Genomic DNA, 26869 nt, shown 5'->3' on the forward strand with positions numbered 1-26869 from the left:
TTTTTTTTTTTTTAGGCTTATTTATTTTTGAGACAGAGAGGGGGAAAGAGAACGTGCGTGTGTGTGAGCACAAGCAGGAGAGGGGCAGAGGGAGAGAGAATCCCAAGCAGGATCCACATTCGTAGAGCCCAATGCGGGGCTTGAACCAACAAATTGTGAGATCATGACCTGAGCCGAAATCAAGTGTCGGACGTTCAACTGACTGAGCCACCCAGGCACCCCAGCATCCAGCTCTTGATTTTAGCTCAGGTTCATGATCTCATGTTCGTGGGATCGTGCCCCATGTTAGGACGGGGATTCTCTTGGGATTCTCTCTCCCTCTCTCTCTGCCCCTGCTCTTTCTCTCTTCTCTTTCAAAAAAGATAAACTAAAAAAAAAAAAAAAAAAAAGAAAGGCAACATCGTGGATGGAACTAGAGTGCATTATGCTAAGTGAAATAAGTCAGTCAGAGGAAGACAAATATCCTAGGACTTCACTCATATGTGGAATTTAAGATACAAAACAGATGAACACAAAGGAAGCAAAAATAATATAAAAACAGGGAGGGGGACAAACCAGAAGAGACTCTTAAATACAGAGAAAAGACTGAGGGTTGCTGGAGGTGGGGTGTTGGGTAGGGGGATGGGCTAAATGGGCGAGGGGCATTAAGGAAGACACTTGTTGGGGTGGGCACTGGGTGTTATATGTAAGTGATGAATCACTAAACTCTACCCCTGAAATCACTGTTACACTGTATGTTAACTAGCTTGGATGTAAGTTAAAATAGTAATAAAAATAAATACATACATACGTATCAAAAAAAGAAAGAATGAACAAATGGGGACAGAGTCAGGCCCACCAGGCTTTGAATCCCCTTCTGCCACTTAAAATGCCTTGGGACTTGGGTGAGCTCTTTGCCTCTCTGAGCCTCATTTTACGTCTGATAAATGGGAGGATACCTACGACTGCATCGAGCAGGACCACCTGCAGCTTGAACAAAACCCTCAAGAAGACGGTGGCTGGAAGGTTCAGCCCACCCCCCAGAGCACAAAGGCCTTGCCCCCTAGAGCCTGCCTTCCTCCTGAGGCAACAGTCCCTGGAATTCCTCAGGATACCTTCCTCAAGGGATCATGGCTCCCTCAAGAACAAAATGAGGGGAGGAAGCATCATGGTGCCCGCACCTGGGCAGGGACCAAGAGAGTAGGTTCAAATGTAATTAGTGTGGGGACAGGGGATTCCCCAGGTCTGTGGAGGGGTGGGGAAGAGAGGCAAACCTGCAAATAAAGCCCACAAATCCCCAAAGGAGGCTGCAAACCTGAGTGCAGGCAGGGGGAGGAGGTGTGGCCCCAGACCAGTTCCAAGAGGCCTGGGGGTCTTGTTGGGAATGGGGAAAGAGGGGGTTTGGATTTGGGGAGAGGACAGAGGTCAGTTAGGGAGGAGCTAGAAACCCAGAGCAGCCTGGCCTCCCCTTTCCTTGGCTGTCCCATCCCCCAACTTCTGACAGCTTTTTTTTTTTTTTTAATGTTTTTATTTATTTTTGAGACAGAGAGAGACAGAGCATGAAAGGGGGAGGGTCAGAGAGAGAGGGAGACACAGAATCTGAAACAGGCTCCAGGCTCCGAGCAGTCAGCACAGAGCCTGACGCAGGGCCTGAACTCACATACCGTGAGATCGTGACCTGAGCTGAAGTCGGAGGCTTAACCGACTGAGCCACCCAGGCGCCCCTGACAGCTTTTAAAGACGCAGCCCCCCAGCAGAGTACAAGGTCGATGCGGGGCACAGGAAGTGGACTCAGCCCCAGGGGTGCCCTGCTGTGGGACTGCCAAGGCACACAGCAGCCCTGAATCATCCCTCCACCCAGGACAAGGGGTGGGAAGGGGCCTCAGCCTAGGACAGCAGAGGCCTCCAGCTCAAATTCAAGCTGGGAGGTTGCCCCAAAGCCTGACAGCCACTGATGCCAGCCTCCCCTACCTCCTGAGCTCAGCATCCAGCCTACCTGGCCCTGCCCCCATCCTGCTACCTGGCTCAGGTGACCTCTGCCAAGGGAGGAGAGAACAATGAACTCTTTTGACAGCAGTTGGGAAAGGAGAGATTTGTAGGAGCCGTCAAACTGCAACATTAGCCTAGTGTGGGGAAGAAAGCCCCTTCTGTCTCTTGCTGGCTCCAGGACCCCATTTCAAGTTCTCGGAAGGGAGAGAGCAAAGGCTGTTGGTCAGAGACAGTGGGGGCCCTTCATCTTGTCCTCAGTGAGGGAGGACGCCGGCCAAGATCCAGGGCCTAGGATCTTGCTGGGGGGCTGGAAGGAGGGCTGTCTAGGGCCAGAGGGGTCACGCCCAGCCGCTGGGCTGGGTGGCACTGCCCTGTACTGGGTGTGGTCAGCTCAGATTCCTGGCGGTGGCAGCAACCTGGCCCTCCCTGTGTGGCTGTCACCTGACACCAGGGGCCCAGCCACAAAAAAGCCAAGACAAAACAACCTGGTCCTGGACAGGGGCAGCCGGTCAGGAACACACTGTTTGTTCAGGGCCTGGGGGTGGGGGGAGTGTGGGCGGGCTGGGCAGGAAGGGCGCAGAGCCGTTATCAACGGCTGGTTTCACCAGGGGAGGGAGGGGCCTCAAGTGATTTCCAAGGAAGGAGTTTCACTATGGCATGAAGTTTCTGTCCCCTTGGCATCACTTCCTCCCCACTGACCTGTCCAGCAGGCTCCACAGTCCCCTCATCTTGTCCTCGATGGCTCAGAAGACTAGGTCAAGGGGAAAGAAACTGAGGCTTGGGAGGTGAGGCCGCCACCCTCAGGGGCCAGCTGGTAGGTAGATGGAACCGGGGGGACCTGGTTCCCAGCCGGCGCTACCACTTGCCATATACTCAGGCTGTGCAAACCTTAGAGGCCTCAGTTTTCTCACCTGTAGAATGGGAACGCCACCAGCTGTGAGGCACCGGTCACGAGGATGGGGTGAGGCACCAACTGTGTACCAGGCACCATTCAAAGCCATTTAACTTGCTTAGCGTGCCAACCTGGATGCAGAGACTATTACGATGCCCGCTTTATAGATGAGGAAATTGAGGAGCCGAGAGGGTAAGTAACGTATGTGTCTGCAGTGACTTAGTGAGAAAGCGGCACAGCTGGCATCTCGACTCGGGCCATCTGGCTCCAGCCTCCCTGCCCCTAACCACGGAACCACCCAGCCCCTTAGCTGGTTGGCTGAGGGTTCAGAGAATCCATCCGCAGGCACAGCTCCTTCCCAGAGACCACCAGTCTGGTCTGCACACTGCTTGCTGCACCAGCCGTAGGCACCCTTCAGAGGGCCCCTCACCTCCGTGTTAATAACACCTGCACTGATGGGCCACCCAAGGCTCAGAACTCCAGCTCTGTGTATCCATCCCCCTGTGTGCGGACACCCAAGGCTTCCAAGGTTCCCCAAACTCAGTCTCGGGCCAGAGAAGGCCCATAGAGCTGTGCTCCGAATCCCTAGCCACCAGCCACGCACAGCCTTGCAACTTAGACCTTAACTCATTTAACCTTCCCACCAACTCTCTGGGGTAGCTCCTGTCGTCTCCCCTGGACAGATGAGTGAGTTGCCCGAGGTCACCCACCTGGTGAACCTTGACACTCAATTCTGGGGCTGGCACCACTAACCCCTGGACCAAACTGCCTCTCAATAAATGGATAACCATTGTTATTCTGTCCAAATTAAACGGATCACTTTCCCTTAACCTGCTCCTCACCTCTCCTGGGCTCCCCACCCCAGTGCCTGGCACCATTAACCGCCCGGGATGGCACCCCCACAGTCATGCTGGGCACCCACCGCCCTTCCCTGCCCCCCTGACTCCTACACCCCCATTGAGCACCAGGCCTCATGCCCTAAATAGTTCTCTAATCCAGCGGTCCTCAGCTAGGGGCCACTGGGCAGTGTCTGGAGACATTTCTGGCTGTACATCTTGGGAGAGCAGGGCCAGGCATGCTGCTAAACTGTTCTCACCACATAGCCAGCCCCAAATGTCAAGAGGGAGGAGGTTGAGAAGCCCTGTTCTATTCACACCTGCGCCCCCTCCCTCCTCCAACGGCCCAGGCCTCATCCAATCACTGCAATACTCTTCTGAGAAAAAAAAAAGTTCTTTTCTAAACTGTAAATGGGATCGCTCACTGTCCTGCTAAAAACTCACCACAGCTATGGTGTGTTGGGCCCTAGATTCCCAGGTTCCAGGCTCCCTCAAGCTGACTCCAGGGAAGCCTGGGGCCGGGGAGGGGCTGGCATGGGTGGGACCACCCAGGCTTCCAAATATTCCGGGATCTGGCCTCATCCCCCATTCCCAACCCTTCAGGGTCCACCACTCACTCAGTGTCTAGATGAGACTAAACCAGCCCACATCCCCCCCACCCCACACCCCTTCCTCTTCTAGTCCCAGGAAGTGGAATTTCTTTCAGACCATCAGCTCCTTCCCTCTTTCCAAACTATAAAAGTCCTGGAGGGCAAAGATGTTATCTGAGATCCCCACGGCCCCATCCCTGGGTAGTAGTGCTCAGGGCAGGTTTTTAGCAAGTGAATGGAAGGAGGAAGGGATTCAAGGAGCCTCCTCTCTCCCTCTCCCCAGCCAGGCCTAGGGGATGGGGCAGCCAAGTTTGAAGGCCACCAGTTGTGGGGCCCTGGTTGGGGGTGGGGGGGTGGGGGGGGGAGATGATTTCTCTGCCCCAGCCCCACCCCAGCCCCACCCCAACACACAGTTGGAACTTGGGGCAGGGGTTCCTCCCTCTGCTGAGCCTGTCTGTCCGGTTTCTACTAGAATTGGCCACCTTTTTGGGGTGTGAGATCTCTCAGTGTCATCAGGGGCAATGGAGGCATACATAGGTCACCCAAGCCCCGAGGTGGGTGCTGATGTTCTGAGACCCCCCCCCCAAACTCACGGGTTACTTCCTTCGAACCAAGGGTGGCAGGCCCCCAGGGGCCCCAAGATCCCACATTCCCAACACCTGTACCCCGTTTCCCACGGCCCAAAAATCCTGCCCACAGCTTCCTTCTGACAGTGGGAGGAGGTGCTCGTTTAGGGAAGCCCTCATCCCACAGGGGGGTGGCCTCACAGCAAAGCTCCATCGTGACACCTGCCACAGGTCAAGAAAATCAGAGGAAAATGGCAGGACACGTGGGGACTGCCACCAGCCTCAAACAAGCCCCTGGGAACTCTCTCTCCCTGGGAGGGAGCCTCTGAAGACAGACAGCAGCTAGTGTTCCTGGACCACAAACTATTTAACTCCATATAATCCTTGTAACATGTCTACGACGTGGGTGACAGGCACAGGGTCACCCAAGTGCTAAGTGGCCAAGTGAGATCTGAAGCCCCGTCCATCAGCACATCCCAGAGGGGTCCCGGCGCCCCTGAGGAGCAGAGCACCATGGTCCTCCGCTTCCTGCAGTCCACCTGGTGGGGCAGAGGGAAGCTCAGGCTCGTAGGCCACGGGCCCAGATCAAAGCAGACATAAGAGAGGCTAATTACCCCGAAACAGGAGCAGATTGCTAGGTGGCTGCAGAGCCAATAAACCACGTTGTGCTCCTCCTGTTTACAGGGCAGCTCTGGCCTTCTCAGGCACCAGCCACCCTGGGGAGGCCCTGGGGAGCTTCTGGGACCTCAGGAGCAGCAGGTTTGGGGTTGGGGCAGCCAAATGCCAGCTGTGGCACATTGTCCCAGGCGCCTCTCCCCGCTCACCCAGGCCTAGAGCTGCCACAAGGAGCTGTTGCGTTGGGCCTACAGGGACAGCTGCATTTTCCTCTGGGGGCAACGTGAGGAGAAAGGGGACAGCCACAGCCTGTGGTCAGTGCCCAAGGGACCTGGCATCATGGGAACATAGTTACACCTTGCAGGGTTCAGCCTCCTTTCACCTTTCTTGTCCCTAAGCATCCTCAACAGCACCGTGAGGAGAGAGGTTGTTTTATCCTTATTTTACAGGTGGGGAAACTAAGGCTAGACGAAGCAGGGTGATTTGCAGAGGTCACACGGCCAAGGGCACTCGGGACAGGGAGTCCTGATGCCTGGGCATCCCACTGCCCTTTCCCAGGAAAGCCTGCCAACCGGACCCCACTTCCAGAGTCAGATTCCCAAGAGGGACTGCAGGCAGCACCGACTGAAGTACCTTAATCCAGGTAAAGGCAAGCTGAGTGCCCCAGCCCGTGGAGGGTGGACAATATGGTGCGTGCCATAAACACCTGGCCGCCTCTCCCACTTCCCCTTACCTTGTTAAACTGGAAAAGGTCCCGCTTGAGCCTCTCCCTCGCAGGGTCATGTCCTGGCCTCAGGAACCGTCTCATCGTGCCCGGTGTGCAGCCTCCTAGCGAAAGAGGAGGAGCCGCTGATCACCAGGGTGAGGCAGACGCACAGCCCCGGCCCCAGCGCCCATCCTGGCTCCCAGGCCCCAGCTTGGCCGGGCCCAGCCCCTCTCCCCGGGCCCACAGCGGCTTCACCGTCGACCCTCCTGCGCACCCTCGCTCCATCTGCAAAGTACAGTCGAGGGACCTCAGGGACTTCTGTACCTGGAGGTCCGGGGCTGGTTGAAGCTCTAACGCTTGCTCCTGGCCACCTGTGGCCTTATAAAGCCAGCGGGAGAAGCTGGGGGAGGAAGCCATTTCACCTGGCTTTATAGGAGTGGAGGCCCTGAGGTTAATTAGCTTAATTGTTAACCTGTTTTCTGAAAAACCATAAAAGCCCAGCTAAACAGAAAGGGAAACTTCCCAAGCCTCTCTCACGAGAGCCAGTTGGGAGGCAGAAATACAAAGGCTGTCCGCCAGGGCTCCCAGACCAGAACCCAAACAGGGGCAGGAGAGAGGCCCGGTAGCTATCTCTGGGGGCCAGCACCCCCCGGGCAGACCCTTCCTGCTGACCGCAGGGAAGCCTCTCCCACCACAACTGGCAGGAGCTTGAGTGGGTGACGTGTAGGGCACACAGTCAGAGGCCACTGGGGTTTCGGAAGCCGCAGCCCTCGCCCTGGGCTTCCCGGCTGCATGCCTCCCGCCCCCCATCTCTGTCCATCCCGGTCCCAGCTCCCCTGGGCTCTAATGGGGTGCACCGTGACTCCCTTTCCCATGGGCCTAAGTGGAGCCTTATCAGAAGAAATCTGTCCCCAATAAAGAAACCAGCTCAAGGCCCCAAACCCATCGGCCCAAGCCATCCGAATGTAGAATGCATTCCCAATCCGAGGGCAACTATTTCTGGATCATCCTTGGGGGAAGGGAGAAGGATCATCTTCTTTTCAGTTTCCGGCTTCCAGTAGCACGGCCTCCCACTGACCACAGGACACCAAGGCCCGTCCTCAGGAACACAGGGGCTCAGGCCTACTCGGACACTATAAAGAGACTAAGCAGACCCGGCCCCTGCACCGGAGGAGGTGCAGATAAAGACAGGCCAGTGTAGCATGTGGAGTGAGTGCCCTGCCAGGGGGCACCAGGCCAGGGTGCAGGTTGAGGGCAGCCCCTGGCCCAGACTGGGGGATCTGACTGGGAAAAGCCCCCGGCCCAGACTGGGAAAAGAAGGATCTGAGACCTGAAGGATGCCCTTTAGTTTCTGGCTTCTCAGGAGGTGACAAAAATTAACCATCAGGCCAGGGCTTTGCATATGAAAGGACCCTGTGTGGTCCAAGACTGGGGGCTCCCTCCAAGGCAAGTGCTTGGCAGAGGGGGGCGGCGGTGGTGGTCTTCTGGCAGAGCAACCAAGGGCTGGCTATGCTGGGAGGGGTCACCCCACTTGGCATAGACACACATCCTGGGGCAATCCAAACACCACCCCGGCTGGGAACAGGTAAAGACCAGCCCCCGAGGGCCATCACCTTCTGGGGCACCACAAAGACCGCCACTTGCAGGAGGGGGTGGGGTGGATGTGAGAGGTTTGGGCCTTTTCACATTTTGGGGAAGCCAGGGCAGAATGGGGTGCCCCCCTTCCCTATGGCACCGCAGGTAGCCGGGAAACTGCCAGGTGCCCACAGGACCCGAGGCCCAGAGCAGGTCAGGGAAGAAACATAGGTAAGTCCTGGAGGCTCTGGGGACCGAGCGTGAAAACACTGCTGGGCCTCCCGGACAAACAGCTGAGCCTCGGCCCTGCATTCCAGCTGTGGGAGAGGGCGGCACAAGCTCATAAATCAGCACCAGCTCCGCTCCGGGCTCCTGGGGGCGTCCGCTCTCCCTGCCTGGGCCTAGGTCACTGGGTCAGAAGCCAGAGGAAGCTGGGAGCGGTGCCCTGGAGGAGGAGAGGGGCCTGTAGACTCCAGGGAGAGGCTGCTTTGGGCTCTGCCCTGAAGGATCCATGCCAGCTGTGGGGTCAGGACCAGAGGGCACAGGGCCACCTGTGCCAAGGACCCACACAGGCTCGAGGGTGACATGGCACAGACCCAGGGGGACGAGGTGCAGGGAGGAGGGAGGCAGACAGGATGTGGAGACTGGTGGGAGATGGTTGCCATGCCATCCACCCAAATGCCCCTCAGAACATCTGCTGCATACCAGGCGCTATACCAGACTCCTACGTGTTATTTTTATTACTTTTTAAACAGTTCGCTCAAGTAATCCCTGCTCACTGTAAAACAAAACAACAACAACAAAAAAAAACAACCCAGAGGAGAAAATCCTCCCGAAATCCCACTACTCGTAGGCACAGTGGCATGTCGGTACATGTCCTGACCCTTCCTTTCCTTTGCACTTTTGTACAAGGTACACCTAAACCTCGTTCCGGATGTTTGTTCACCCTCCACGAGCCCCCCTGAAGTTGAGTGGAATATCTCCACTTGGCAGACAAGGGAATGAAGACCACAGAGGGTGGGGAGCTTCAAGGGCGCTGAGGAGAAACCAGCAGAACTTGGATTTGCCCCCAGGTCTGGCACACTCCAAATCTAAGGACTCTGGGAGGCAGGGAAGGATGGATTCGACAGGACAGAGGGTGCCTAACTACACCCCTGCAATTAAAAGGCACGGCCACATGCAGACACACACACTCCCACGTGCCTTCAGCTCAGAGCCAACCATGCAGGCGGGGGCTTGGGGTCTGGTCGCTGCTTGTGAGGTGCTGGCGAGGTGCCACCTGCTCCACAGTGGGCTGGGACCTCAAGGAAGGGGGCAGGTGAGGCGGGGGGAGCCAGGACCAAGACCAACAGCCACGTCTGTTCCTCACTCCAGCCAACCCCTCAACGTTGCTCCCAACGCAGAAATAACTGCCCAGGTCAAGGCATAAAAAGCGCACCCCTTCTTGAAAGGGAACAGGTCTGGGACTGGCTGGATTTACACCTCCAGGCAAACCCTCAGCTCCCCTCACCCCCGATTAGCGGGTTCTCCAGAGAGAAGCTTCAGGAACCCAGACCTGGAGCTTCATGGTATGGGAACAGACCCTACCTACTCAGCCCACTCCTGGGTGGCGGGAAACAGCGGGGTGGGGGGTGGGGGGGTGCGTAAGGGAAAGAGCCAGGGCTTGGTACCAACAGCCAGGGCTCAACCACCATAGCTTAGCCCCTCCAAGCTGGGTGGCCTCCCAAGGTAGCTTCTCCAGGCCCAGCGAGCTCATCTGCAAAGGGGGATGCACCGGTCTGCTGGCAGGGAGCAGGCATTGTCCTAGGGCTGGGGACACAACAGTGACAAAGACAGACATGATCCTTTATGTCACCAAGTTGATATCTTTGCAGGGGAGACCGTGATGACTCACAAGTTCACAAATCAGTCAGCGGGACAGTTTCAGATAGAGAGCAGGGCCAACAAGGAAACGAAGGAAGGGGACAAGACAGAGTGACCAGGGTGTGGTGGTTGGAAGGACTCAGTGAATGTTCCCGCGTCTGGGTCCGTGGGTTTGCTGTTCCTTCTGCCATGGGATGCTTTTCCTCCAGATAGCCCATAGCCCACCCGCTCCCTCCCCTCTACTTAAATGTCCCTTTTTGGACATTCTCTTCCCAGCTTTGCTTTGCTCCTTAGCACTGGTCACAGTAAAACAGTCTCCCTACTAATCTTATTTGTTATCCGGGCAGCCCTCCACAAGGATGAGCCTTCTCATTCTCACTCAGGACTTCTGCCCTCTTTTTCACTGCAGCGCCCCTGCTAAATTGAACGAGCAGAGGTGGAAACGTCTCCACCCAGACCTGAATGATAGGAAGTGGTCAGCCGTGGTAAGGTGCAGGGCGTGTCAGGGGAACGGAACAAGCTTGCATCTTCCAGGAGGATGAAGACAAGCACAGGGGCTGAGTACCGGCAACAGGAGAGATGAAGTGGGTCAGAAAGGGGAGCCTGGCGGGCCACCGAGGAGAGTCTCAGTCCTAGTTCACTGGCAGCCGGCTGACAGTCCTGGGCAGGGTCTGCCTTGGTCTGCCCTCCCCCACCCCACGTGGCCCTGTGTTGGCCAACCCATCTGCTCAGCCCCCCACCCCAAGCTGCATCCACTGTGGTCTCCATGTGTGCTTTCATCTGAAATAACCTTCATGTCCCTCGTGCAACACATCAAAAATCATCTAAAAAGCGTTTTCTGAACCCATCTTGACCATTCTCCCCCTCCGCCCTGAAGGCTTGACCACACGTTATGCTAAAACGATCCCTAAAACCACCATGGACAAGGGCATCCATTTAGCTCCTCAAATGTTCTCTCCAGCCTTGTGCTGGTCATTAAGCTCTCAGGGAAAATCGGGAGCCACCTAAGGGGCTGACAACGGGGAGCGGGTGAAGTGTGCTCAGCACCACGATGGAAGGCGTGTAGTCAGTAAGGGGCAGAAGACAGTGGACATGGAAATGTGCACACGATGTACCCGAGAGCCAGGTAGACTCTTAAAAATATTTACGTAAGTAGACAACACACTGGCAGGGTTATGGGATTAGTGGAGATTTTTTTTCTTCTTTTGGTTTATCTGCCTCCCAGGCAGGGCAGTTAAGAGGATCACATGTGAGAAGGGGCGAAGGCCCAGAGAGTGGTCAGGTATGAGGGGGCCCCTAAGCTCACAGGAGGCACTCAGTGCCATTGGTGGGATCACTCCTGCTCTCTTGGGGGCTGGGCTCCTCTCCAGCCATGTTAACCTGAACAGGGGAGAAGAGAGAGGCGGGTGGGACCAGCTGGATGACCTTGGGCTTCTGGGTCCCGGGACCTGGGGGTGAAGGACGTTACTACTTTACAGGCCACGCCCAATGGGGAGGCCAAGAAGAGACTGAGGCAGTCACTGGAGACGTGTAAGAAGCTCTGAGTGTCCTCCTGGCTCCCTGCACCAGGGCCGCCACATGGCCAGAGCATAACCCCGGAGAGGGGGCTTTGTAAGGAGAAACACCTCCATCCCCTGAACTCCTAAAGACTGCCCAGCCTCAGTGTCAGTTCCTGCCTGTCGCCCTCTCTGTCCTTGACGGCACTAAACTCCAAGCATCCCTCCTGGCTCTGCCCCCTGTTCCATTGGGTGCGGGCACTCAGGCTTTGGGGCTGGGCCATGTGAAGCTTGCTGACTGATGGCTGAGCTGTGTGGGTTGGGGGGCGGGGGCTGATTCTTACCCATTTTCCACACAGGTCTCTGCCTCATGTGTGGAGCCAGCCTGTGAGTTCCCTGTGGGCAGCTGACCTGGTGATTCCCTTCCTTCCCTTCCTGCTGCTCAAATCACCCAACACTGCCACCGGCCATGAAACATGCCAGAGGCCAGGACTGGTCTCCCCACACCTGATGCACACCCTAGAAAAGACAGGAGAGTGGTCTCTTTGGCAAATCACACCCCGGCTTCCCTTTCCATCCTTGGGGGAGACGCCACCGTTGAGATGCATATGAACCCTGCATCTCAGGACCTCAGTAAAGAGACCAGGAGAGGCAGAGACAAAATAACCGAATGGGGCAGGCTTGTCTTGGCCCCTATCTCTAAGCAGATCTGATTGTGCTCGCAGGGAGGAAAAAGGGGGTCCCAGCCCAGACTGCTCACCCCACACAGGTGCCATTTGCCCAGAGGCAGAGGCTTGGCCAAGCTAAGCCCGTCTGTCACGAACGTGTGAGATGGGACCTGAGAAGGTCCCTCAACAGCCTGGTCAGCTCCAGTGATCTGCCAGGAGAGGCTATGCCCAGGGGCAGGGCTCTGGACACCTAGGCCCGAGGGAAAGAAGGCCCCGGTAGCCACACTCAGCACCTGGCTGAGTTCCCCATCTCCAGGAGCGCAAACAGCATGAGCTGGAGTCCCAAGCTCTTCTCTCCTTTCCCCTTTGTCTGCGCTCCCCACAGCCCCCGGCTGCTGCAGAGGCTACCCTTCCTTCCCCACGAGGGCGACAACGACATCCTGTGTGAGGCCCGCGTGTGGCTGTGTCTTTCCGTCTGCCGGGTGTGAGTAAACCTCCTACCAAGGGGAGCGGTGGGGCAGGGCTCTCACCGACTGGGGCAGTTGTCTGTGCCAACTGAGATACCCAAGGCTGCTTTGCCGGCGTCCGTGTTGCCCAGGGAAACCCAATCTCCCAGAGGCACCAGACAGTGCCCTGGCCAGCAGCTTAGCAACCACACCTTGGCTGAAAGGGCGCGGGGCTAGGTGGGAGGTGGGACTAAGGAGAACACCCAGAGAGGGGACAGAAACCAGAGGGTTGTCACTGCTGGTGTTAAGTAATAACGAGGATCGAGACCCAAACCGTGGCCAGATACCATCGGAAGCACTCCACCTGCATCATCACATGTAACTCTATCACTTATGGAATAACCCATTCAGAGAGATATCAAACCCAAGCAGTTAGTGAGAGTACCAGCCCCAATCTGAGCTCCAACCTGACTGCACCACTCTCTGTCTGCCAAGTTCAGAGCCCTCATGCAGGGCAAAGCCTGGATGGGACAACCTGGGTCAGTGGCCAGAGCCTCCCCGGCTGGGCCCAGAGCAGTCGCAACCCCCAACCCCATCCTAAGGAGCCACAGGCCAATCCCACAATCCCGGGAGGGCCTTCCTGCCGCACCCAGGGCTCCTCCTAGAGGGTTTCCCTCCCGGAGGATGGGGTGGGAAGTCGAAATGCATGCATTCCCTGAACACATCCCCATTCTGGAGGCCTCAGTCCCTTTCTGCAACCCAACATCAGACTTTCTCCAAGGAAGTGACGGACTGGAGTTGGCCAAGCCTGAGGAGGAAAGCCATTCTGGGAGGAGGTGGACAGCCATTCTGGGGTGGGAGGTGGCCTGCCTCATCCTCTCAGGCCCCATTCCACAGCCTCCTGCTTGCCTCAAACCTTGAACAGCTGACCCAAGGAGGTTCCAAGAGAGGTCGGCTCCAGGAGAAAGGGACAACGCCTGTCCTGTCCATGGCTGGATCCCCAGTGCTCAGTGCCCACCATGGAAGACGCTCCGATGTTATTTGAAGAACTCCCTCACCTCCTGCAAGTCTGTGCTCAAACGGGTGCCCTCGCTACCTCTCCAAGTTGCAACCCACCCCCCCACCCCAGTGGTCCCAACCCCCTACTTTTGTTCTTATTCTAAATAATTCCAATCAACTTTTAACACTTACTTTATTACTTATGCTCGTTTTCTGTCACTCACGCTCCCCACCCTTTACAACGTGAGTCCTGGGATGGCAGAGATCTCTGTTTTGTGTAAGGTTAATGGCTGGTGTCTAAACCACTCTGGGCACGTAGAGGCACCAGTAGATACTTATTACCTGAATGAGTAAACAGCTAGGACTGAATAGAGATCAACAAGGCAAAGGTCTTCTCTAGTTGGGAACCACTGACCCCAAGGAGTACTGGGTCCCACAGGGTCCCTCAGGGAACTTCCCCACCCTGTTCTCGAGTCTCTGGGCCAAGGCCAGGATCATGTAGACATCATGCTTGGCACCCTGCTGGAGATACCTTTGTGGGCCCTGCCTCAGACCAAGGCTCCAAGACACCCCGCAAGGAGGCTCCAAGAATAATATTATTTGCTAGAATCAAGTAGTCCTGTGCCCAGATGTCCCTCTCATCAAACCCTGGGAACACTGAGTCAGGTGTCTTGAGAGAAGGCTCTAGTCTCTGCTGAATTCCTTAAGGGTAGAGTCAGGTACCTAGCAGCTTCCCCGTCCCCACGCCCAGAGGAGCCTCTCCTAGCTCAAGAATTCACTGTGGTTCCTGGGAAGGGGAAGGAGTAGGGTGACTCTTCAAAGTACCAGTTTCCTCTGAGAGGCAGGGCGGGGAAGGAAGGTCACCTCAAAGGGAGCTGAGCAGAGCCCCACGGTGCCAGGGCACAGGGAAGGGAGGGTGTCCCGGGGAACCCTGGGAGCCAAAGCTGGAGAAGTGCAAAAGAGCAAGCCGTACCGATGGCCCCCGGGGGACACCCCTCTCCTGCCCCATACCCTCCTCCTCCCTGAAGACTGCTCCTGGGAAGGGGAAAACAGAGTTGCCAAACAGACCTGGCATGCCTCGACCCAGGAGGAGCCCTGATTGTGATATCGCCTGGGTGAGATAAGAAGCTTCTCGGTGCTGAGTACTCAGAAGGAAGTCCAGGCGGCCAGGGCCGCTCACGGCAGCCAACCCAGGAGCAGGGACCGTGGGCCTCTTGGGCCTCCACTCAGGTGTCTCAACAGCTGCCCCTCACACTTATGGAAGGACCAGGAAGGCTGGGGAACCCCACAGGTTTCCAGAGACTCTTGCCCGGTATGCTCGATGCAGACGGGATAGGAGGGTGGGGGCGTGTTACAGACTGTAGGAGCTCCACACTTTCTAGCTCCAGGTACCACTTCCTCTATGGGGGGAGGGGGGAGGGAACTGGGGGGGGGGTGGGGGGGGGGGACAGACACAGAGACTTGGGGCCAGGAGCCAGAAGGACACCCCTTTCCTAAACGAAGTTGAAAGAGAGCACCATGGAGTTAAAGCTCCTTAAGGACAACAGAGCAACACAAGAATGTGATTGATCCCCCTCCACCTCCAACGGGGTATAAAACGTATACAGCCAAGCCCTCTGCTGAGCAAAAAGATTAGATTGTATACCCTCTTCCTCCCAGGAAAGGCCCCCAGCTGGGGTCTGGCTACCATGCCTCACTTCTGGCTTTTCCAGGAAGCAGGGGGAAGTACCAAGGGCCACAGAAACGCAAGGTGAGAAGTTAGAAGAGGCCACTGTCCTCTCCCTCTGCCTCCCTAGTTTCAAGGAACAATATTTGCTTTTTAAAAGTTCTGACTTCCAGAGGCTTTCAAAAATCAGGATCTCTTGGGGCGCCTGGGTGGCTAAGCGTCTGACTTTGGCTCACATCATGATTTCATGGTTCATGGGTTTGGGCCCTGTGTTGGGGTCTATGCTGACAGCTCAGAGCCTGGAGCCTGCTCCGGATTCTGTGTCTTCCTCTCTCTCTGCCCCTTCCTGTCTCTCAAAAATGAATAAATGTTAAAAGAAAATTTAAAGAAATAAAATAAAATATTTAAAAAAAAATCAGGACTTCTCAGCTGACGTCTGGACAAAGAAGCCGAATTCCCTCACAACTCATCAAGCATGTCCAAAAGGCTCAGGAGTCTGCCCCGAGGCCCACAGGTGACGCTTTTTATGCTTTATGGGGGAATTTAAGCAGCTCACACACACCCCCATGCCTGCTATAAACCAGGCCACGCGTGTTCGTGACATTTTTTTCATTCTCCTGTCAACAAGGCTCACTGGGGCGTGGCATGGTTAAGTGACTGAGCCAAGATTATGTATATGTAGCAAGAAATCAGCAAGGCATGATCCAAAACTACACCTGCTGTCCAGAAAGACACTAAAACTTAACACCATGTTTAAGGAAACAGACTGTGAGGCAAGAGGGAGTTATGCCTCTTATTTCACACTTTCTGAGATAAGACGAGATCGGGCACTATGTCCGTAGACTATTTTACACTTTCTAAAACATTTTACTTTCCCCACAATGGGCTCCTACTACCTTTTGTTTTTTAAATTTTTTGTTTAGCGTTTATTCATTTTTGAGAGACAGAGCACAAGAGAGGGAGGAGCAGAAAGAGAGGGAGACACAGAATCTGAAACAGGCTCCAGGCTCTGAGCTGTCAGCACAGATTCCAATGTGGGGCTCGAACCCACTGACCGCGAGATCATGACCTGAACTGAAGTCGGACGCTTAACCGACTCAGCCACCCAGGTGTCCCAGGCTCCTACTGCCTTTTTAATTTTTTAAACTAACCGTTCATCTGGGATTACGGGCCTTTTTATTCTTTTAATGCCATTGTATTCAAAAGTTCCTAAGTGCTAAATTATGAAGTTATTGAAATTGTATCATTTTGCCACCAAAGGGGACACTCCATTGACTCAAGGAACAGTAGGGAAGCAGGCTGACCTCAGACACTGGCAACACTGTCCATCGGCCCCCACAGAGATTGGCCTAGTCTAACTTTGGAGAAGAGGAGTGAGCAGTGGTCAGAGCCCCCAGAGCTGGGTTAGAGCCTTGACTGCCATAGGTAAGCACTGTGGGCAGATCACTTAAGAAAACCAGATAAGATAAAGAAGTAGGACCATGTGTCCGAGGACCCTTCCCAATGCCTCAGCTCACACAGACACAGACTGTCTTCCTGGAAAGCCCTTGTGACCCCGGGTTGGGCCACAGCTATTCTAGACTACCCCTTCATTCTTCCCACCTGGGGGTTCCCGTATCCCTGACATTCATTCCCTCCCAGCTTCCCTCCCTGTTCACAATCCCCTCTGCGGCCTGACAGGACTGAGTTGTAAACTCTGCGTAAGATCCCAAGAGCCCCGGTTCAGACGCCCTGCATCTGGCACATGATCCCCACGGGAAGGGGCCCGGAGTCCAAGGCCCGCCGCCTCACCCAAAGCTCCTCGTATCTCAGGTGAGAGCCCGAGGGGGCCACGCCACGGTTCTCCCGGTTAGTCAGTTCTCACCGCCAAAGCTGCGCGTGTGTACAAAGTGTCCAGCGGGGGCAAACCGAGAGCACACTTTGCACGCTTTGGCAAGACCATATTTTTCACTCCTCACCAAGTCCCGACGTATCGCAACGCAACCCCACCCGCGTCGTTGTGGAAAACCTACTGGATCTCCAAACGTTCCCTTAAAGGTGTCCAAAGCCGCCAGACGCGGAGAAAGGCCCAGAGACCGAAGTCCCTCCCGCGGGCTTCCTGCGTCCGGGGATTAGGAGGCACAAAGGGCCGGCCGGGAGTGGGCCCAGATGGCAGGGGCAGGGACTAAGCCGCCGAGGTAACGTGCTCCGGCCGCTGCTCGAAGACAGCGGGCTACCTGAGACGCGCGTCGCCGGCCTCCTGGGCCAGGCGCCTTGCACGTGGGGCCCAAGGCCCGGGGATCCCACCCCCGCCGGCGGTGACCTCCTGCACTCACAGCCCGGCCGGGCACTTGTTTCCCCGCTTCCCCAAGCCAACGCTACTGGGCAATTCCAAAGCTCAAATCGGGGAAACGCACGCGGCTCAGGCAGGAAAAAGTTCCCAGCCGCAATTCCTACAGGTGTCTTTCTCCCAGACGAACGGAGCCACAGGATCCAGGGCTAGGCGAGCGGACCTGTACAGCTCTCCCCGCCCCGCTCCGTGGAACCAGGGGTCCCGGCCCTCCCCAGCCTTCCCGCCCCGAGTGGAGGGCGCCCCGAGGGGGCGGGCCCGGCTAGGTGCTTCCGGGCCCGCGCCTCACCTGGAGCCCCAGGCCGGCCCCCGCCCGAGGCCTCGGCGTCCCACGGCTCCCGCCGCCGGCTCCGCTCACTCCGCCGCCGGCCCACGGGCTGCTGGGCGGCCGTCTCCTTCCTGCTCACCTCCGGCGCGGCGAGCAGGGGGCGGAGCCGCTGCTATTTACATAAAGGGCGAGCCGGGAGGGCTTGCGGGGCCGCGAGCGCCGGGCCCCAGCGGCCCGCCCCCGGGACTGGCCCCGCCCCCTGCATTTCTGCGCCGACGGGGCGGGAGTGCAGCGAGGGCGCCCTCGGGAGGCGGGCGGTGGCCGCTCTCTGGCCAATCCACATCCCGGGGGAAGGCGGGGGGCGGGACCGCGGCCCGCGTGAATATGCACGAGGCGTTGCCGGCCCGCCCCCCGGCCTCACCTGCGTTCACCTGGACTCACGACGCACGCCGCGCCCAGTGTCCTGCCGCGTCCGGGAGGAGGAAATAGTCCCTGGGACGCGCCGGTGTCCTAGCCACCTCCCAGGCGGGGCCGCAGAAAGGAACCGTCCCTCCTCCACGCCGGCCCTAAGCGGCTGCGGGAGGGGCGTAGCCAGGCCGGCTCTTCCCGAGAACACCCAGCCCACTCAGAGCCGGTGACCCGCGGACAGGAGGCCAGTTTTCGGGGCCCTAGAGCGTGGTGGCCCGGGGACTGGGGTGTCGCCGCGAGGCGCCTCCTCTCGGAGCGGGCCCCAAGCCTGGACCCCCGTCTTCTGAGTTGCTGCTGAGGCAGGACGGTGTCCGATGCCCCAAGGGACAGACAGCAACATTGACCAGAGTTTTTAGCACAAAGGGGGAGCGGGTTGGAGCGAGGAGGGGCGAACGGAAGGGGCGCAGAGGCCGGGGACACGAATGGCACGCTCCACACACGGCACGACTCGAAGCCGCCAGGGTTCAAGCCACATGGATATGGTGCCTCTCCACCGCCCTTCTGCCCAGATGTGCCTGCATTCAGGGAAGGCCCCATCGAGGCCAGCCTCCCTCTACGGACTGCCATGCAGTAAGCCGAAAAGACTAGGTCTGTGACTTCCCGTCCCCTGGTTGCAGGCCCTGACAAAGGTGCGGGTGGCATTCTTGCCCTCCTGAGTATTTCTCTTTGCTTCTGCACCAGAGAAGCCCTCGCTCTCTGTGGGTCTGCAAAGCAGAGGTGAGAGCCTTGGGGGATTGCTCCCACGGACCACAGGATGGAGGGAGAGGGAGTGTTGTTCTGCACTCCCAGGATCGGGCTGGGGACTTGTTCACTATCTCCAGTCACAGCAGAAAATGGATCTATTTTTTAATGGCTTTGGCTTTACCGCACGAAGCAGGCACCCTCTCATTTAAAGGCACAGAGTCCTCTCTTCTGCCCCACCCCGCTGAGTCTCTGAAATCTAGTCCTGAGTTCCAAGGGGATCACTGCAAGGCGGCGATCTCAGGCATGGGGCTATGGAAGCCAGGTAGGGGGCATGGCATCTTTCTCCTGCAAGCATCAGACACCCAGGGCCAAGGCCCAGACTAGCTCCTGAAGCTACAGGTCAGCGTCTGGGTATAGGAGGCAGCTGAGATGGTCCCTGAGAGTAGACAGTCCAGGTTCCCCAGGGCAGGTCCCAAGCCCTGCCAGAGTGGTGTGATCAGTGTTCCAGATCCCTGGGCAGCGTGAAATCCCTGAAGCTGTAGAAGGAGATGTCTCCATGATCCACCAGGGCAAAGATCAGAGGAACGTCCCCACTCTGGTAGGACAACCGCTTGAGGGTACAGAGATCTGGAACTGGCTCATCAAATCTGTAGGGATAAAGTTAGACTGAGACAGAGACATAGGCAACCATAAGCTTTGAGACCTAGCCCTCTGAGGCTGCCAGGGAAGGGAGATGGTAAGACAGGAGTTGGGGGTACAAGAAGTCTGGCGCTGGACTCTCCTGTCTGCAAACTGCATAGCTCTGGTAAGTTCTCCAAGAGCAACCCAGGGCCTTGGGTAGATAAGGGGGCTAGGAAAAGTAAGGTTCTCACCACTCTTAGCCTGTGAATCCCTCTGATTCATATCCCTCCTACTGGGTGAGCCCTGCACTAAATTGGCACAGGAGAGAGACTACCAAAAATGCCAGGAATAAGGGCTGAGGATTTGGGAAAGCTCCAGTTCCTGTAGTACTAACTGGCTGTGTGGCCCTGCGTCAGTCACAGCTCTCTGGACCTCTGGTTTCTTTCAGATTGCCAGACTGCCCAGGGACATGGAGAGGACGTCCACTTGGTTTACAAGAGAACTGGCAGTAACCTGAGGGTAGGGCTCAATGGTCTCATACCCACTAATGCACATCCGGGCGTAGGGCTTGCCAGGGTTATTCTTTCGGAATGTGGCCACAGCATCAGCCTGGTAAATGTCAAAGCTGATCTCCAAGCCTCCAGACTTCTCCAGCAACCTGAAGACAGAGTGAGAAACCTTAAGAAACAGGGAATCTCCTACTCCTCCCCCTTTCCTTTCCATGCCATGCTTTTCCTCCTCCAGTTCCAGGAAGAGGCCTCCTGCAGGGGGAACTGAGGGCCTGCTGTGAGGTGCCACTTAGGCAGAGGGAGGCTCAGCTGCCTATCTCAACCCTCGGGCTAAATCTACCTCTTGCCACTCATCCCTCCCTCTCCCCTAGAATATCAGCCAGGCTAAGGGTCCCTGGAATGATCCCCCAGCTCATGCGCAACTTTAGGAGTCAAATCCCAGCTGCCAACTCCTGCTGGCAGCCAAGGTGCTATGGAGACAGGCACTACCTGGAAACTCACCATGTACCTCCATCGGCGAGGTGTGTGGTCTGCAGCACAGAGATCTGTTGAAGCACTGTGGCTGTAAGGACATAAGGTCAAAATAAGATGTTGGAGGGACGCCTGGGTGGCTCAGTTGGTTAAACGTCTGACTTTAGCTCAGGTCATGATATCGCGGTTCATGATCTTGAGCCCCACATTGGGCTCTGTGCTGACAGCTCAGAGCCCGGAGCCTGCTTCAGATTCTGTATGTCCCTCTCTCTCTGCCCCTCCCCTGCTTGCACACATTTTCTCTCTCTCTCTTTCTAAATAAATAGCCATTAAAAAAAAAAAAAGAAAACAATGTGCTGGGGAGAGAAGTCCACCATCCACAGACTCCTCTGACATTTCTGAATGTGCCATCTAGTTTCCGATTGCCGGACTTAGATTTTTTTTTTTAAATTATAAGTATGTCTCATGCAATATTTGCAATATACTTATACTAAAAAAAAGTTAGCTGTTTATCTGAAAGTCAAATTGAACGCATCTGGCAAACCTAATCTAGTTACTTGGAATCTCCCATGTTCTTATAAAAGATCACAGTCTCCTGAATCTGTTAATATAGTTGTTGCCCTGTCAGTTCCCTATTTTTATCCTTCAAGTTTTTATTTAAATTCTAGTTCATTAACATATAGTGTAATATTGGCTTCAGGAGTCGAATTTAGTCATTCATCACTTATATACAACACCCAGTGCTTAGTTCCCTGTCCTCAAACATGCAGGGTATACACAGTAAGCCTTCCTTTTATTTGGCCAAGATGGCACCTCCTTGTTCTCCTCTAACAGAGCTGGGAGAACAGGGGACCACAGCTAGCTGGTGGCAGAGCCATCCACGTGCATCTTATTATTTTTAAGGCCCTAGTTGTAGTTTTCATTCCTCCTGGCCTCTCCCCGGACACAGACTTGCCATTTCCAAACCTTCCCACGTGGGTCCTTTTGCTGCTTTCCAGAACAGACTGTCCTTGTGGGTTCCACTCCACTGACAGCTCTCTCGGTCCCATCTTTCTTAAGCCTCAATTAGTCGTGGTCAATCCATACCCCCTTTCAAAGCGTTAGGATGCCTCAGCTGCCAGGGGCCTGTGGGGCTATGGCAGGGTGAGGGGGTACCTGGGGAGTCTGCCTGGCCAGGACTCAGCAAGGGGTGGACCGGCTGGTCCCACAGGTGTGCGGGGCGGCTCTGGCTCTTCTGCAGGTGCCTCCGCTGCAGCAGCTGCTTGTACTCCTGCCAGCTGGAGCAGCACTGCACCTCGGGATCTAAGTTTACATCTTCCCGGAAGCGTTGGGCCTCTGCTTGTTGCTCCCGTTCTCGCCTGGAGAGCTTCTCCTTCCTTTGGTTCAGCTTCTGGCACCAGGATTCAGCATCTGTCTCCCGCCCAGCGACGTTCGCTGGGAGCAGCTCTGGGGCTGGGGCCAGCAGGAGGGTGTGGCGGCTGTCTGAAGCCATGTTGGGGAAGGAAATCTGCTCAAAGTTCCAGCGTGGCTTACGAACCCCCTTGACACCATTCTCTACTTTGCCACTCTGCTGGCTGCACCCACCCCCCTCGTTGGCCAGTCCAGGCCAGGGCTCCAGGGCTCCCAAAAGCAGAGAGGGACCCGTTGGACCCTTTACAGGGCTTGACTCTTGAGGTTTCTCCTCTGGGCATCGGCTGTTCTGGTTGCAGGGAGGTGGGCTGGAGGTTGTCAGGCTCTCAGTTGTCTCATCCACCCCCTGTAGGGGATTCTCCAGGGCCTTGGCCTTCTTATTAATGGACCTGAGGGACGTGGGGAGGAAATCCAGCACATCTGCTCCTGATTGCTGAAGTGCACACGTCCCACGCACGCCTACTGCCTCCAGGGTCCTACGAGGGAGCCGCCCAAACCCAGCTCTTAAGACAATGCATTCTCCAGGGTTCCTAAAATGAGCATTCCCTCAACAGCTCCGCTCCCCAGAACTCCCTGGGGGGGTGTGTGGCCACATGGGGAGCATTACCGAGAGCTGGAGCTCCTCCTCTTCCTCTTGCCATTCCGATCCTCCAAGCACAGGGCACTGCCATCCAAGTTCAGCTGTCTCTCATAAGGGGACAGGATGGAGCTGTGGGGTTGAGAATTGGGTAGGCAACAGACCGACTTCCTCACTTTGGAGTTCCCAGTGGAATCTGTGAGGCACTGGCCCAGAGGAACAAGTCGGTGGGCCAGGGTCAAAGCCACACGCCAGGGCAAAGGCCCTGGGCAGACCTGCAAGCGAGCTGAATGGGGGCAATCACAGGGCCTGCCCATGCATCTTTGCCCAGGCCTCTGGGTCTCACCAATGGCACCTCTGAACAGAGACTTATTGGAACCCGGGCTCCTGCAGAGCCAGCAATAAATGATTAATCACTGGTGAGAAAAATCAAGAGAACTAGAAAACTTGGAAAATACAGAAAGATAAAAATGAACAAAACCACAGATACCCCTGTAACACACATACTGTCTCCATATGTCTTTTTCTACAAAAAATGACATTGTACTAACATACTGCTATTTAGTCTTTTTTATACTTAAGAATATATATTACAGACACGGCCCCTTACCACTATAGCATTCTTCCCTGCCATGATTTTTTATGGCGCTAAGACTCCACTGTCCAAATGGCACCCACCACTAGCACAAGGAGCCATTAAGGTTAAATTTAAATCCATGAAAACTAGACAAAAATTCAGTCCCACAGTTGCAAAGCCACATATATTGGATGGCATAGACATAGACTGTTTTTATCACCGTAGAAAGTTCTACCAGACAGTGCCGCTCTAAAGGATAAACTATAATTTGTGTGACCATGCCTTCCCGTTGAACTCACAGGATGTTTCCAAGTTCACCATTTTGCAAAGTGATGATGCTTCATGTAAGTTCCCCGCTAAATGCAAATTCTGTGGGGGCAGTGATTTTGCCTTTCTTCAGCAATGAGCCGGGGCCTGGCACCCAGCAAGCGATCGACAAGTATTGTCAAATGACTGAACATTCTCGCAGGTGAACTTATGCACACATCTGTGACTATTTCCTTAGGATATATCCCACTTTCAGGAACGAAAGGACATGGCTGTCCCAGAGCTTTCGCGACGTACTGTGAATCAGCGAAGGCTGAACCAGTTTCCACTCTAAGGCTGATCATCTCTATGACTCTTAGCAATGCCGGGCTACTAAGGTGATGATCTTTAGAGGCCCCAGAAAGAAAGAGCATCTAACTTGGCAAAAGGTATGTGAGACCCAACTCAACTGTTAATTCCTCACTTGGTCGTTCATTCAGGCATGCCCTCATCAAGTGTGCTCGCACCCTGATTAAGGCACTGCTCTGGTGCTACAGCTACATGCCAGGGACCTGTCGTGAGCTGCAAGTGTTCACTTGTTACCTGTGGAGCGAACAGGCTGAAGATGGGGCTCAATGTGATAGGCCGGGATAAGCTGAAATGACCCAGATTTGTCCCAACGCGCCTCTCAATAGAGCATTTCCAACAGAGCCCATGTCTCCAGCCAAAGAGAGGCCATTTTCCACTTTGGGGCTTGTCTACCAGGTCCCAGGATTAGAACAAATGGGAGGGAGATGGGATCGGGATTTACCTTGGTTGGAATCGTCGAACCACATAGCCCAGTCTCTTCAGGTGGCTGAAGACCTCAAAGAAAACAAGTAAAGATCAGACGTCCACTTTTGAAAGCACCAAATGGTTCCTCCAATCGGGAGCCATTCCCCACCCCCCTCCCCTGCCCCTCCTGCACACCCCGATTCCAAACCCTGGCATGGGTTGGACCATACTCCATTATACACACCCTCCCCAAACGAAGGTCTCAGTCTCTGAATTCCTGTCTCTTGCTTACCTTACTCTGGGCACAAATAACATTTAGCACTTTCTTTTTTTTTTTTTTTTTTAATTTATTTTTGAGACAGAGAGAGACAGAGCATGAACGGGGGAGGGGCAGAGAGAGAGGGAGACACAGAATCGGAAACAGGCTCCAGGCTCCGAGCCATCAGCCCAGAGCCTGACGCGGGGCTCGAACTCACGGACCGTGAGATCGTGACCTGGCTGAAGTCGGACGCTTAACCGACTGCGCCACCCAGGCGCCCCAGCACTTTCTTGATTTAAATGTGGAATCCCCAAAAAACAATAGCTGATGAAGCAGGAAATGAACTACACCCTAGAACGTTATGATACCAAAGCTGTCCAGAGTGAAGCTCCTGACTACAACGGGAACAAGAAGGTGGCAAAGGTGGTAGACAGCCCACCCCCTACCCCTGCCACTCAGCCCTACACCTCCACAGACAGGGGTACAGTAGGAGTGGTTTTTGGTAAAGAACCCCACGTCCATCCTTGTGTTCTAATGCCCGCATCAGAGAGATGTATACAGGAGTGCCCCCATCCTGCTTGATCTCTCAGCAGCCTTCACCACAGCCACCCACTTTGTCCTTCTCTCGGCCTCTATGATACCACCCCTCCTGGTTTTTCTCCTGGGCTGTCAGACACTCCTCAGTCCCTGTTTCTGGTTCTCTACCTCCCCCCACCCCCACCCCCCGCCCCCACACCCCATCTCCTCACACTGGAGTGCTCCAGGTCTCAGACAGCTCTCTACTCTGGCTACACTCCCATACAGCCTTGTGGTTTTAAACACCGTCCATGTGCTCGTGATGTCCACATTTGTCTCTAGCCTTGGGTTGTTACCCTGCTCTGTCTTCTTCCTAGCCTTTGGTTCTGTGAAGTCAAATCGTTCAGTTGATTTGCTCACTTGTTACCCATTGCCACTAGGATGCAAGCATCCTGAGAGCAGAGCCCTCACCTGTCCTGTCTAGAACCTCGTGGGTACTTACAAATCCTCACTGACTGGGTGGATGGGTGACTCCTCTCCTGGGAGAGGGTGGCAGATACCTGGTATTGCAGGAAAGTCATGGTGTCCTCACTCAGCAGTAGCTGGTAGGCCTCCTGAATAGACAGTGGCAGGTCTTGGTGGAAAAGCTGGATGGAGCCCTGGAAGTGGGGTCAACAGCTCACCTTGTGGCTGTGGTGGCACGCCCAGTGGGGCAACTTCCAGGCTGGGATATATGGGCGCCCTCTCCCCTCCCCGCCCCCAGCATCACACAGCAAGAATATGGCCAACTGGGAAAGGAGGGCAGCACCACTGCTTTGGACTGGAATCCCTGTTCTCTACACAGTATTCTTGTCTCCGGCTCTGGAATTCAGGTTACAAGCTTCTTGAATACTCCGCTGCATCTACACTTTTTCTCCAATAAAAACGTCCTTTGGGTTCCTTGGTCCCAACCCTCCCTCACCCCCCAGGGGCCCCACTCACACACTCCAGCAGATATAAGGCCTCTTCGGGGTGAAGCCGCTGCCGGCCCTGCTCTGAGAAGCCCATGGTCTGCCAGAATTTACCCTGTGTAGGACCCAGAGCAAATGTCACAAAGGAGCCAGAAAGGCAGAGAAGGCAGGTCTCTCTCCCTGAGCCCGGCAGCTCACCGCTGGAGACTTCAATTCCACGAAGCCCTCTTCCGGTCTCCACTCGGCAGCCACCAAACTGCCCCTAGCGAAGAGTAGGGAGGAGTCGGTCTCAGTCCACCCGCGAAGTCTACGCGGTCCGGCCGCCCCGCCTGCCCCGCCTGCCCCGGCCCCGCCCCGGCCCGTCCCCCTTACAGGCGCTCCACGCGCTCCTCCGCCAGCAGCTGCCACAGCTCCTCGCGGCACTGGCGCAGCCTCTCGGCCTGGGCCACCGAGCCGTCGGGGAGGAAGTCCTTGGGCCCATGCGAGCGCGGAGGCAGCTTCTGGGACCGCGAGCGGGCGGCGAGGAGCTCCCGGGCACTGGGGAAGGAAGGGACGTGGGGTCAGCGGCGCACAGTCAGGGCCGCCCGGTCCCGTCCCGGATTCCCGTCCCCCTTCCCCACGCCCTCGCCGCGTGACCCGCGCCTCCCTGAGCCAGAACGCACCTGAGCACGCGCCCGGCGGGAACCTCCACCTCGGCGGGCTCGGGCTCCATCGGGCCGAGGTCTGCGGCTGCGCGCGCACCGCCCTCGGCCCGCCCACCGCCTGATCTCCGCGGGGCCCTAGCGCCCGCGGATCCTGCCACCGCTGCGGGCTCAACCAACCGGCTTCCCACCTTCCTGTCTTACCGCTGCCAATAAACTTGTGCCTCGATTCCGGGGACAGAGAGATTGCAGGTTTCTGGATTTGTAGGAGCTCCTCTCCTCCCCAGCCCTGCCCTGGGCTCCTCTCTAGTAAAAATTGAGGACCCCGGCGTCTGAGAGTGTAGTATGGATAGATGAGTGATCTTTCCCTCCTTAGCCCTGGGACGCTTAGTCTCCACCACTCAGGTTGGACAAGGAGGGAAGAAAGGAGGATTTAGAGAAGGGAGAGTTGTGGGTTCTCGCATTCCAGCCTCGTAGACTGGCCATCGTGGGCTGTCAGATGCGGTCTGGGTAGGTTCGGAGTTCCTTCTCGGTCTACCATTGGGTCCCTTCCGAGGGGCTCAGAAGCCGGGTTTCCAAGGGCCGGGGGCGGGAGGAGCTGTCCGGCCCACGATGGTGCTGAAGCGCCACTCCGGCCCGTCATTAGCACCTCCTGGAGGCTGGGGTCCCTGCAACAGCCACCG

At 56.1% G+C, this 26869-nt stretch overlaps 2 protein-coding genes across 3 annotated transcripts in view; both read right to left on the reverse strand.

Moving 5' to 3' along the window:
* Nucleotides 1-17628, reverse strand: part of LLGL2 (LLGL scribble cell polarity complex component 2) — a 34279-nt gene extending 16651 nt beyond the window's left edge. For both annotated transcript variants that reach the window (XM_049635728.1, XM_049635727.1), the window contains exons 1-2: nt 17505-17628; nt 6201-6295 (exon numbers count right to left, since the gene is read on the reverse strand). In XM_049635728.1, the coding sequence (XP_049491685.1) occupies nt 6201-6275 (75 nt within the window). In that variant the 5' untranslated portion in view covers nt 6276-6295; nt 17505-17628. The remainder of the gene's footprint in view (nt 1-6200; nt 6296-17504) is intronic.
* Nucleotides 17629-18162: 534 nt separating this feature from the next.
* TSEN54 (tRNA splicing endonuclease subunit 54) lies at nt 18163-26356 on the reverse strand. The gene is made up of 11 exons (XM_049635729.1): nt 26208-26356; nt 25918-26082; nt 25744-25807; nt 25577-25660; nt 25156-25254; nt 23858-23910; nt 22254-22355; nt 21392-22035; nt 20267-20327; nt 19798-19914; nt 18163-19282 (listed from the first exon to the last, which is right to left on the reverse strand). Exons 1-11 carry the CDS (start codon nt 26255-26257, stop codon nt 19132-19134), a joined length of 1590 nt encoding a protein of 529 aa, XP_049491686.1. The 5' UTR covers nt 26258-26356; the 3' UTR covers nt 18163-19131.
* Nucleotides 26357-26869: the final 513 nt, after the last annotated feature.

This window comes from Panthera uncia, chromosome E1 (genome assembly GCF_023721935.1).
Source record: "Panthera uncia isolate 11264 chromosome E1, Puncia_PCG_1.0, whole genome shotgun sequence".
NCBI classification, from domain to species: domain Eukaryota; kingdom Metazoa; phylum Chordata; class Mammalia; order Carnivora; family Felidae; genus Panthera; species Panthera uncia.

Bases quoted from the DNA above. Each gene is read 5' to 3' on its own strand.
- TSEN54 (XM_049635729.1), bottom strand. From the start codon at position 26,257: ATGGAGCCCGAGCCCGCCGAGGTGGAGGTTCCCGCCGGGCGCGTGCTC. The intron at 25,808-25,917 runs GTAAGGGGGACG...ACTCTTCGCTAG, and splicing joins GAGGAGCGCGTGGAGCGCCT to GGGCAGTTTGGTGGCTGCCG. The intron at 20,328-21,391 runs GTACCCCCTCAC...ATGTCCTTACAG, and splicing joins TGGCCAGGCAGACTCCCCAG to CCACAGTGCTTCAACAGATC.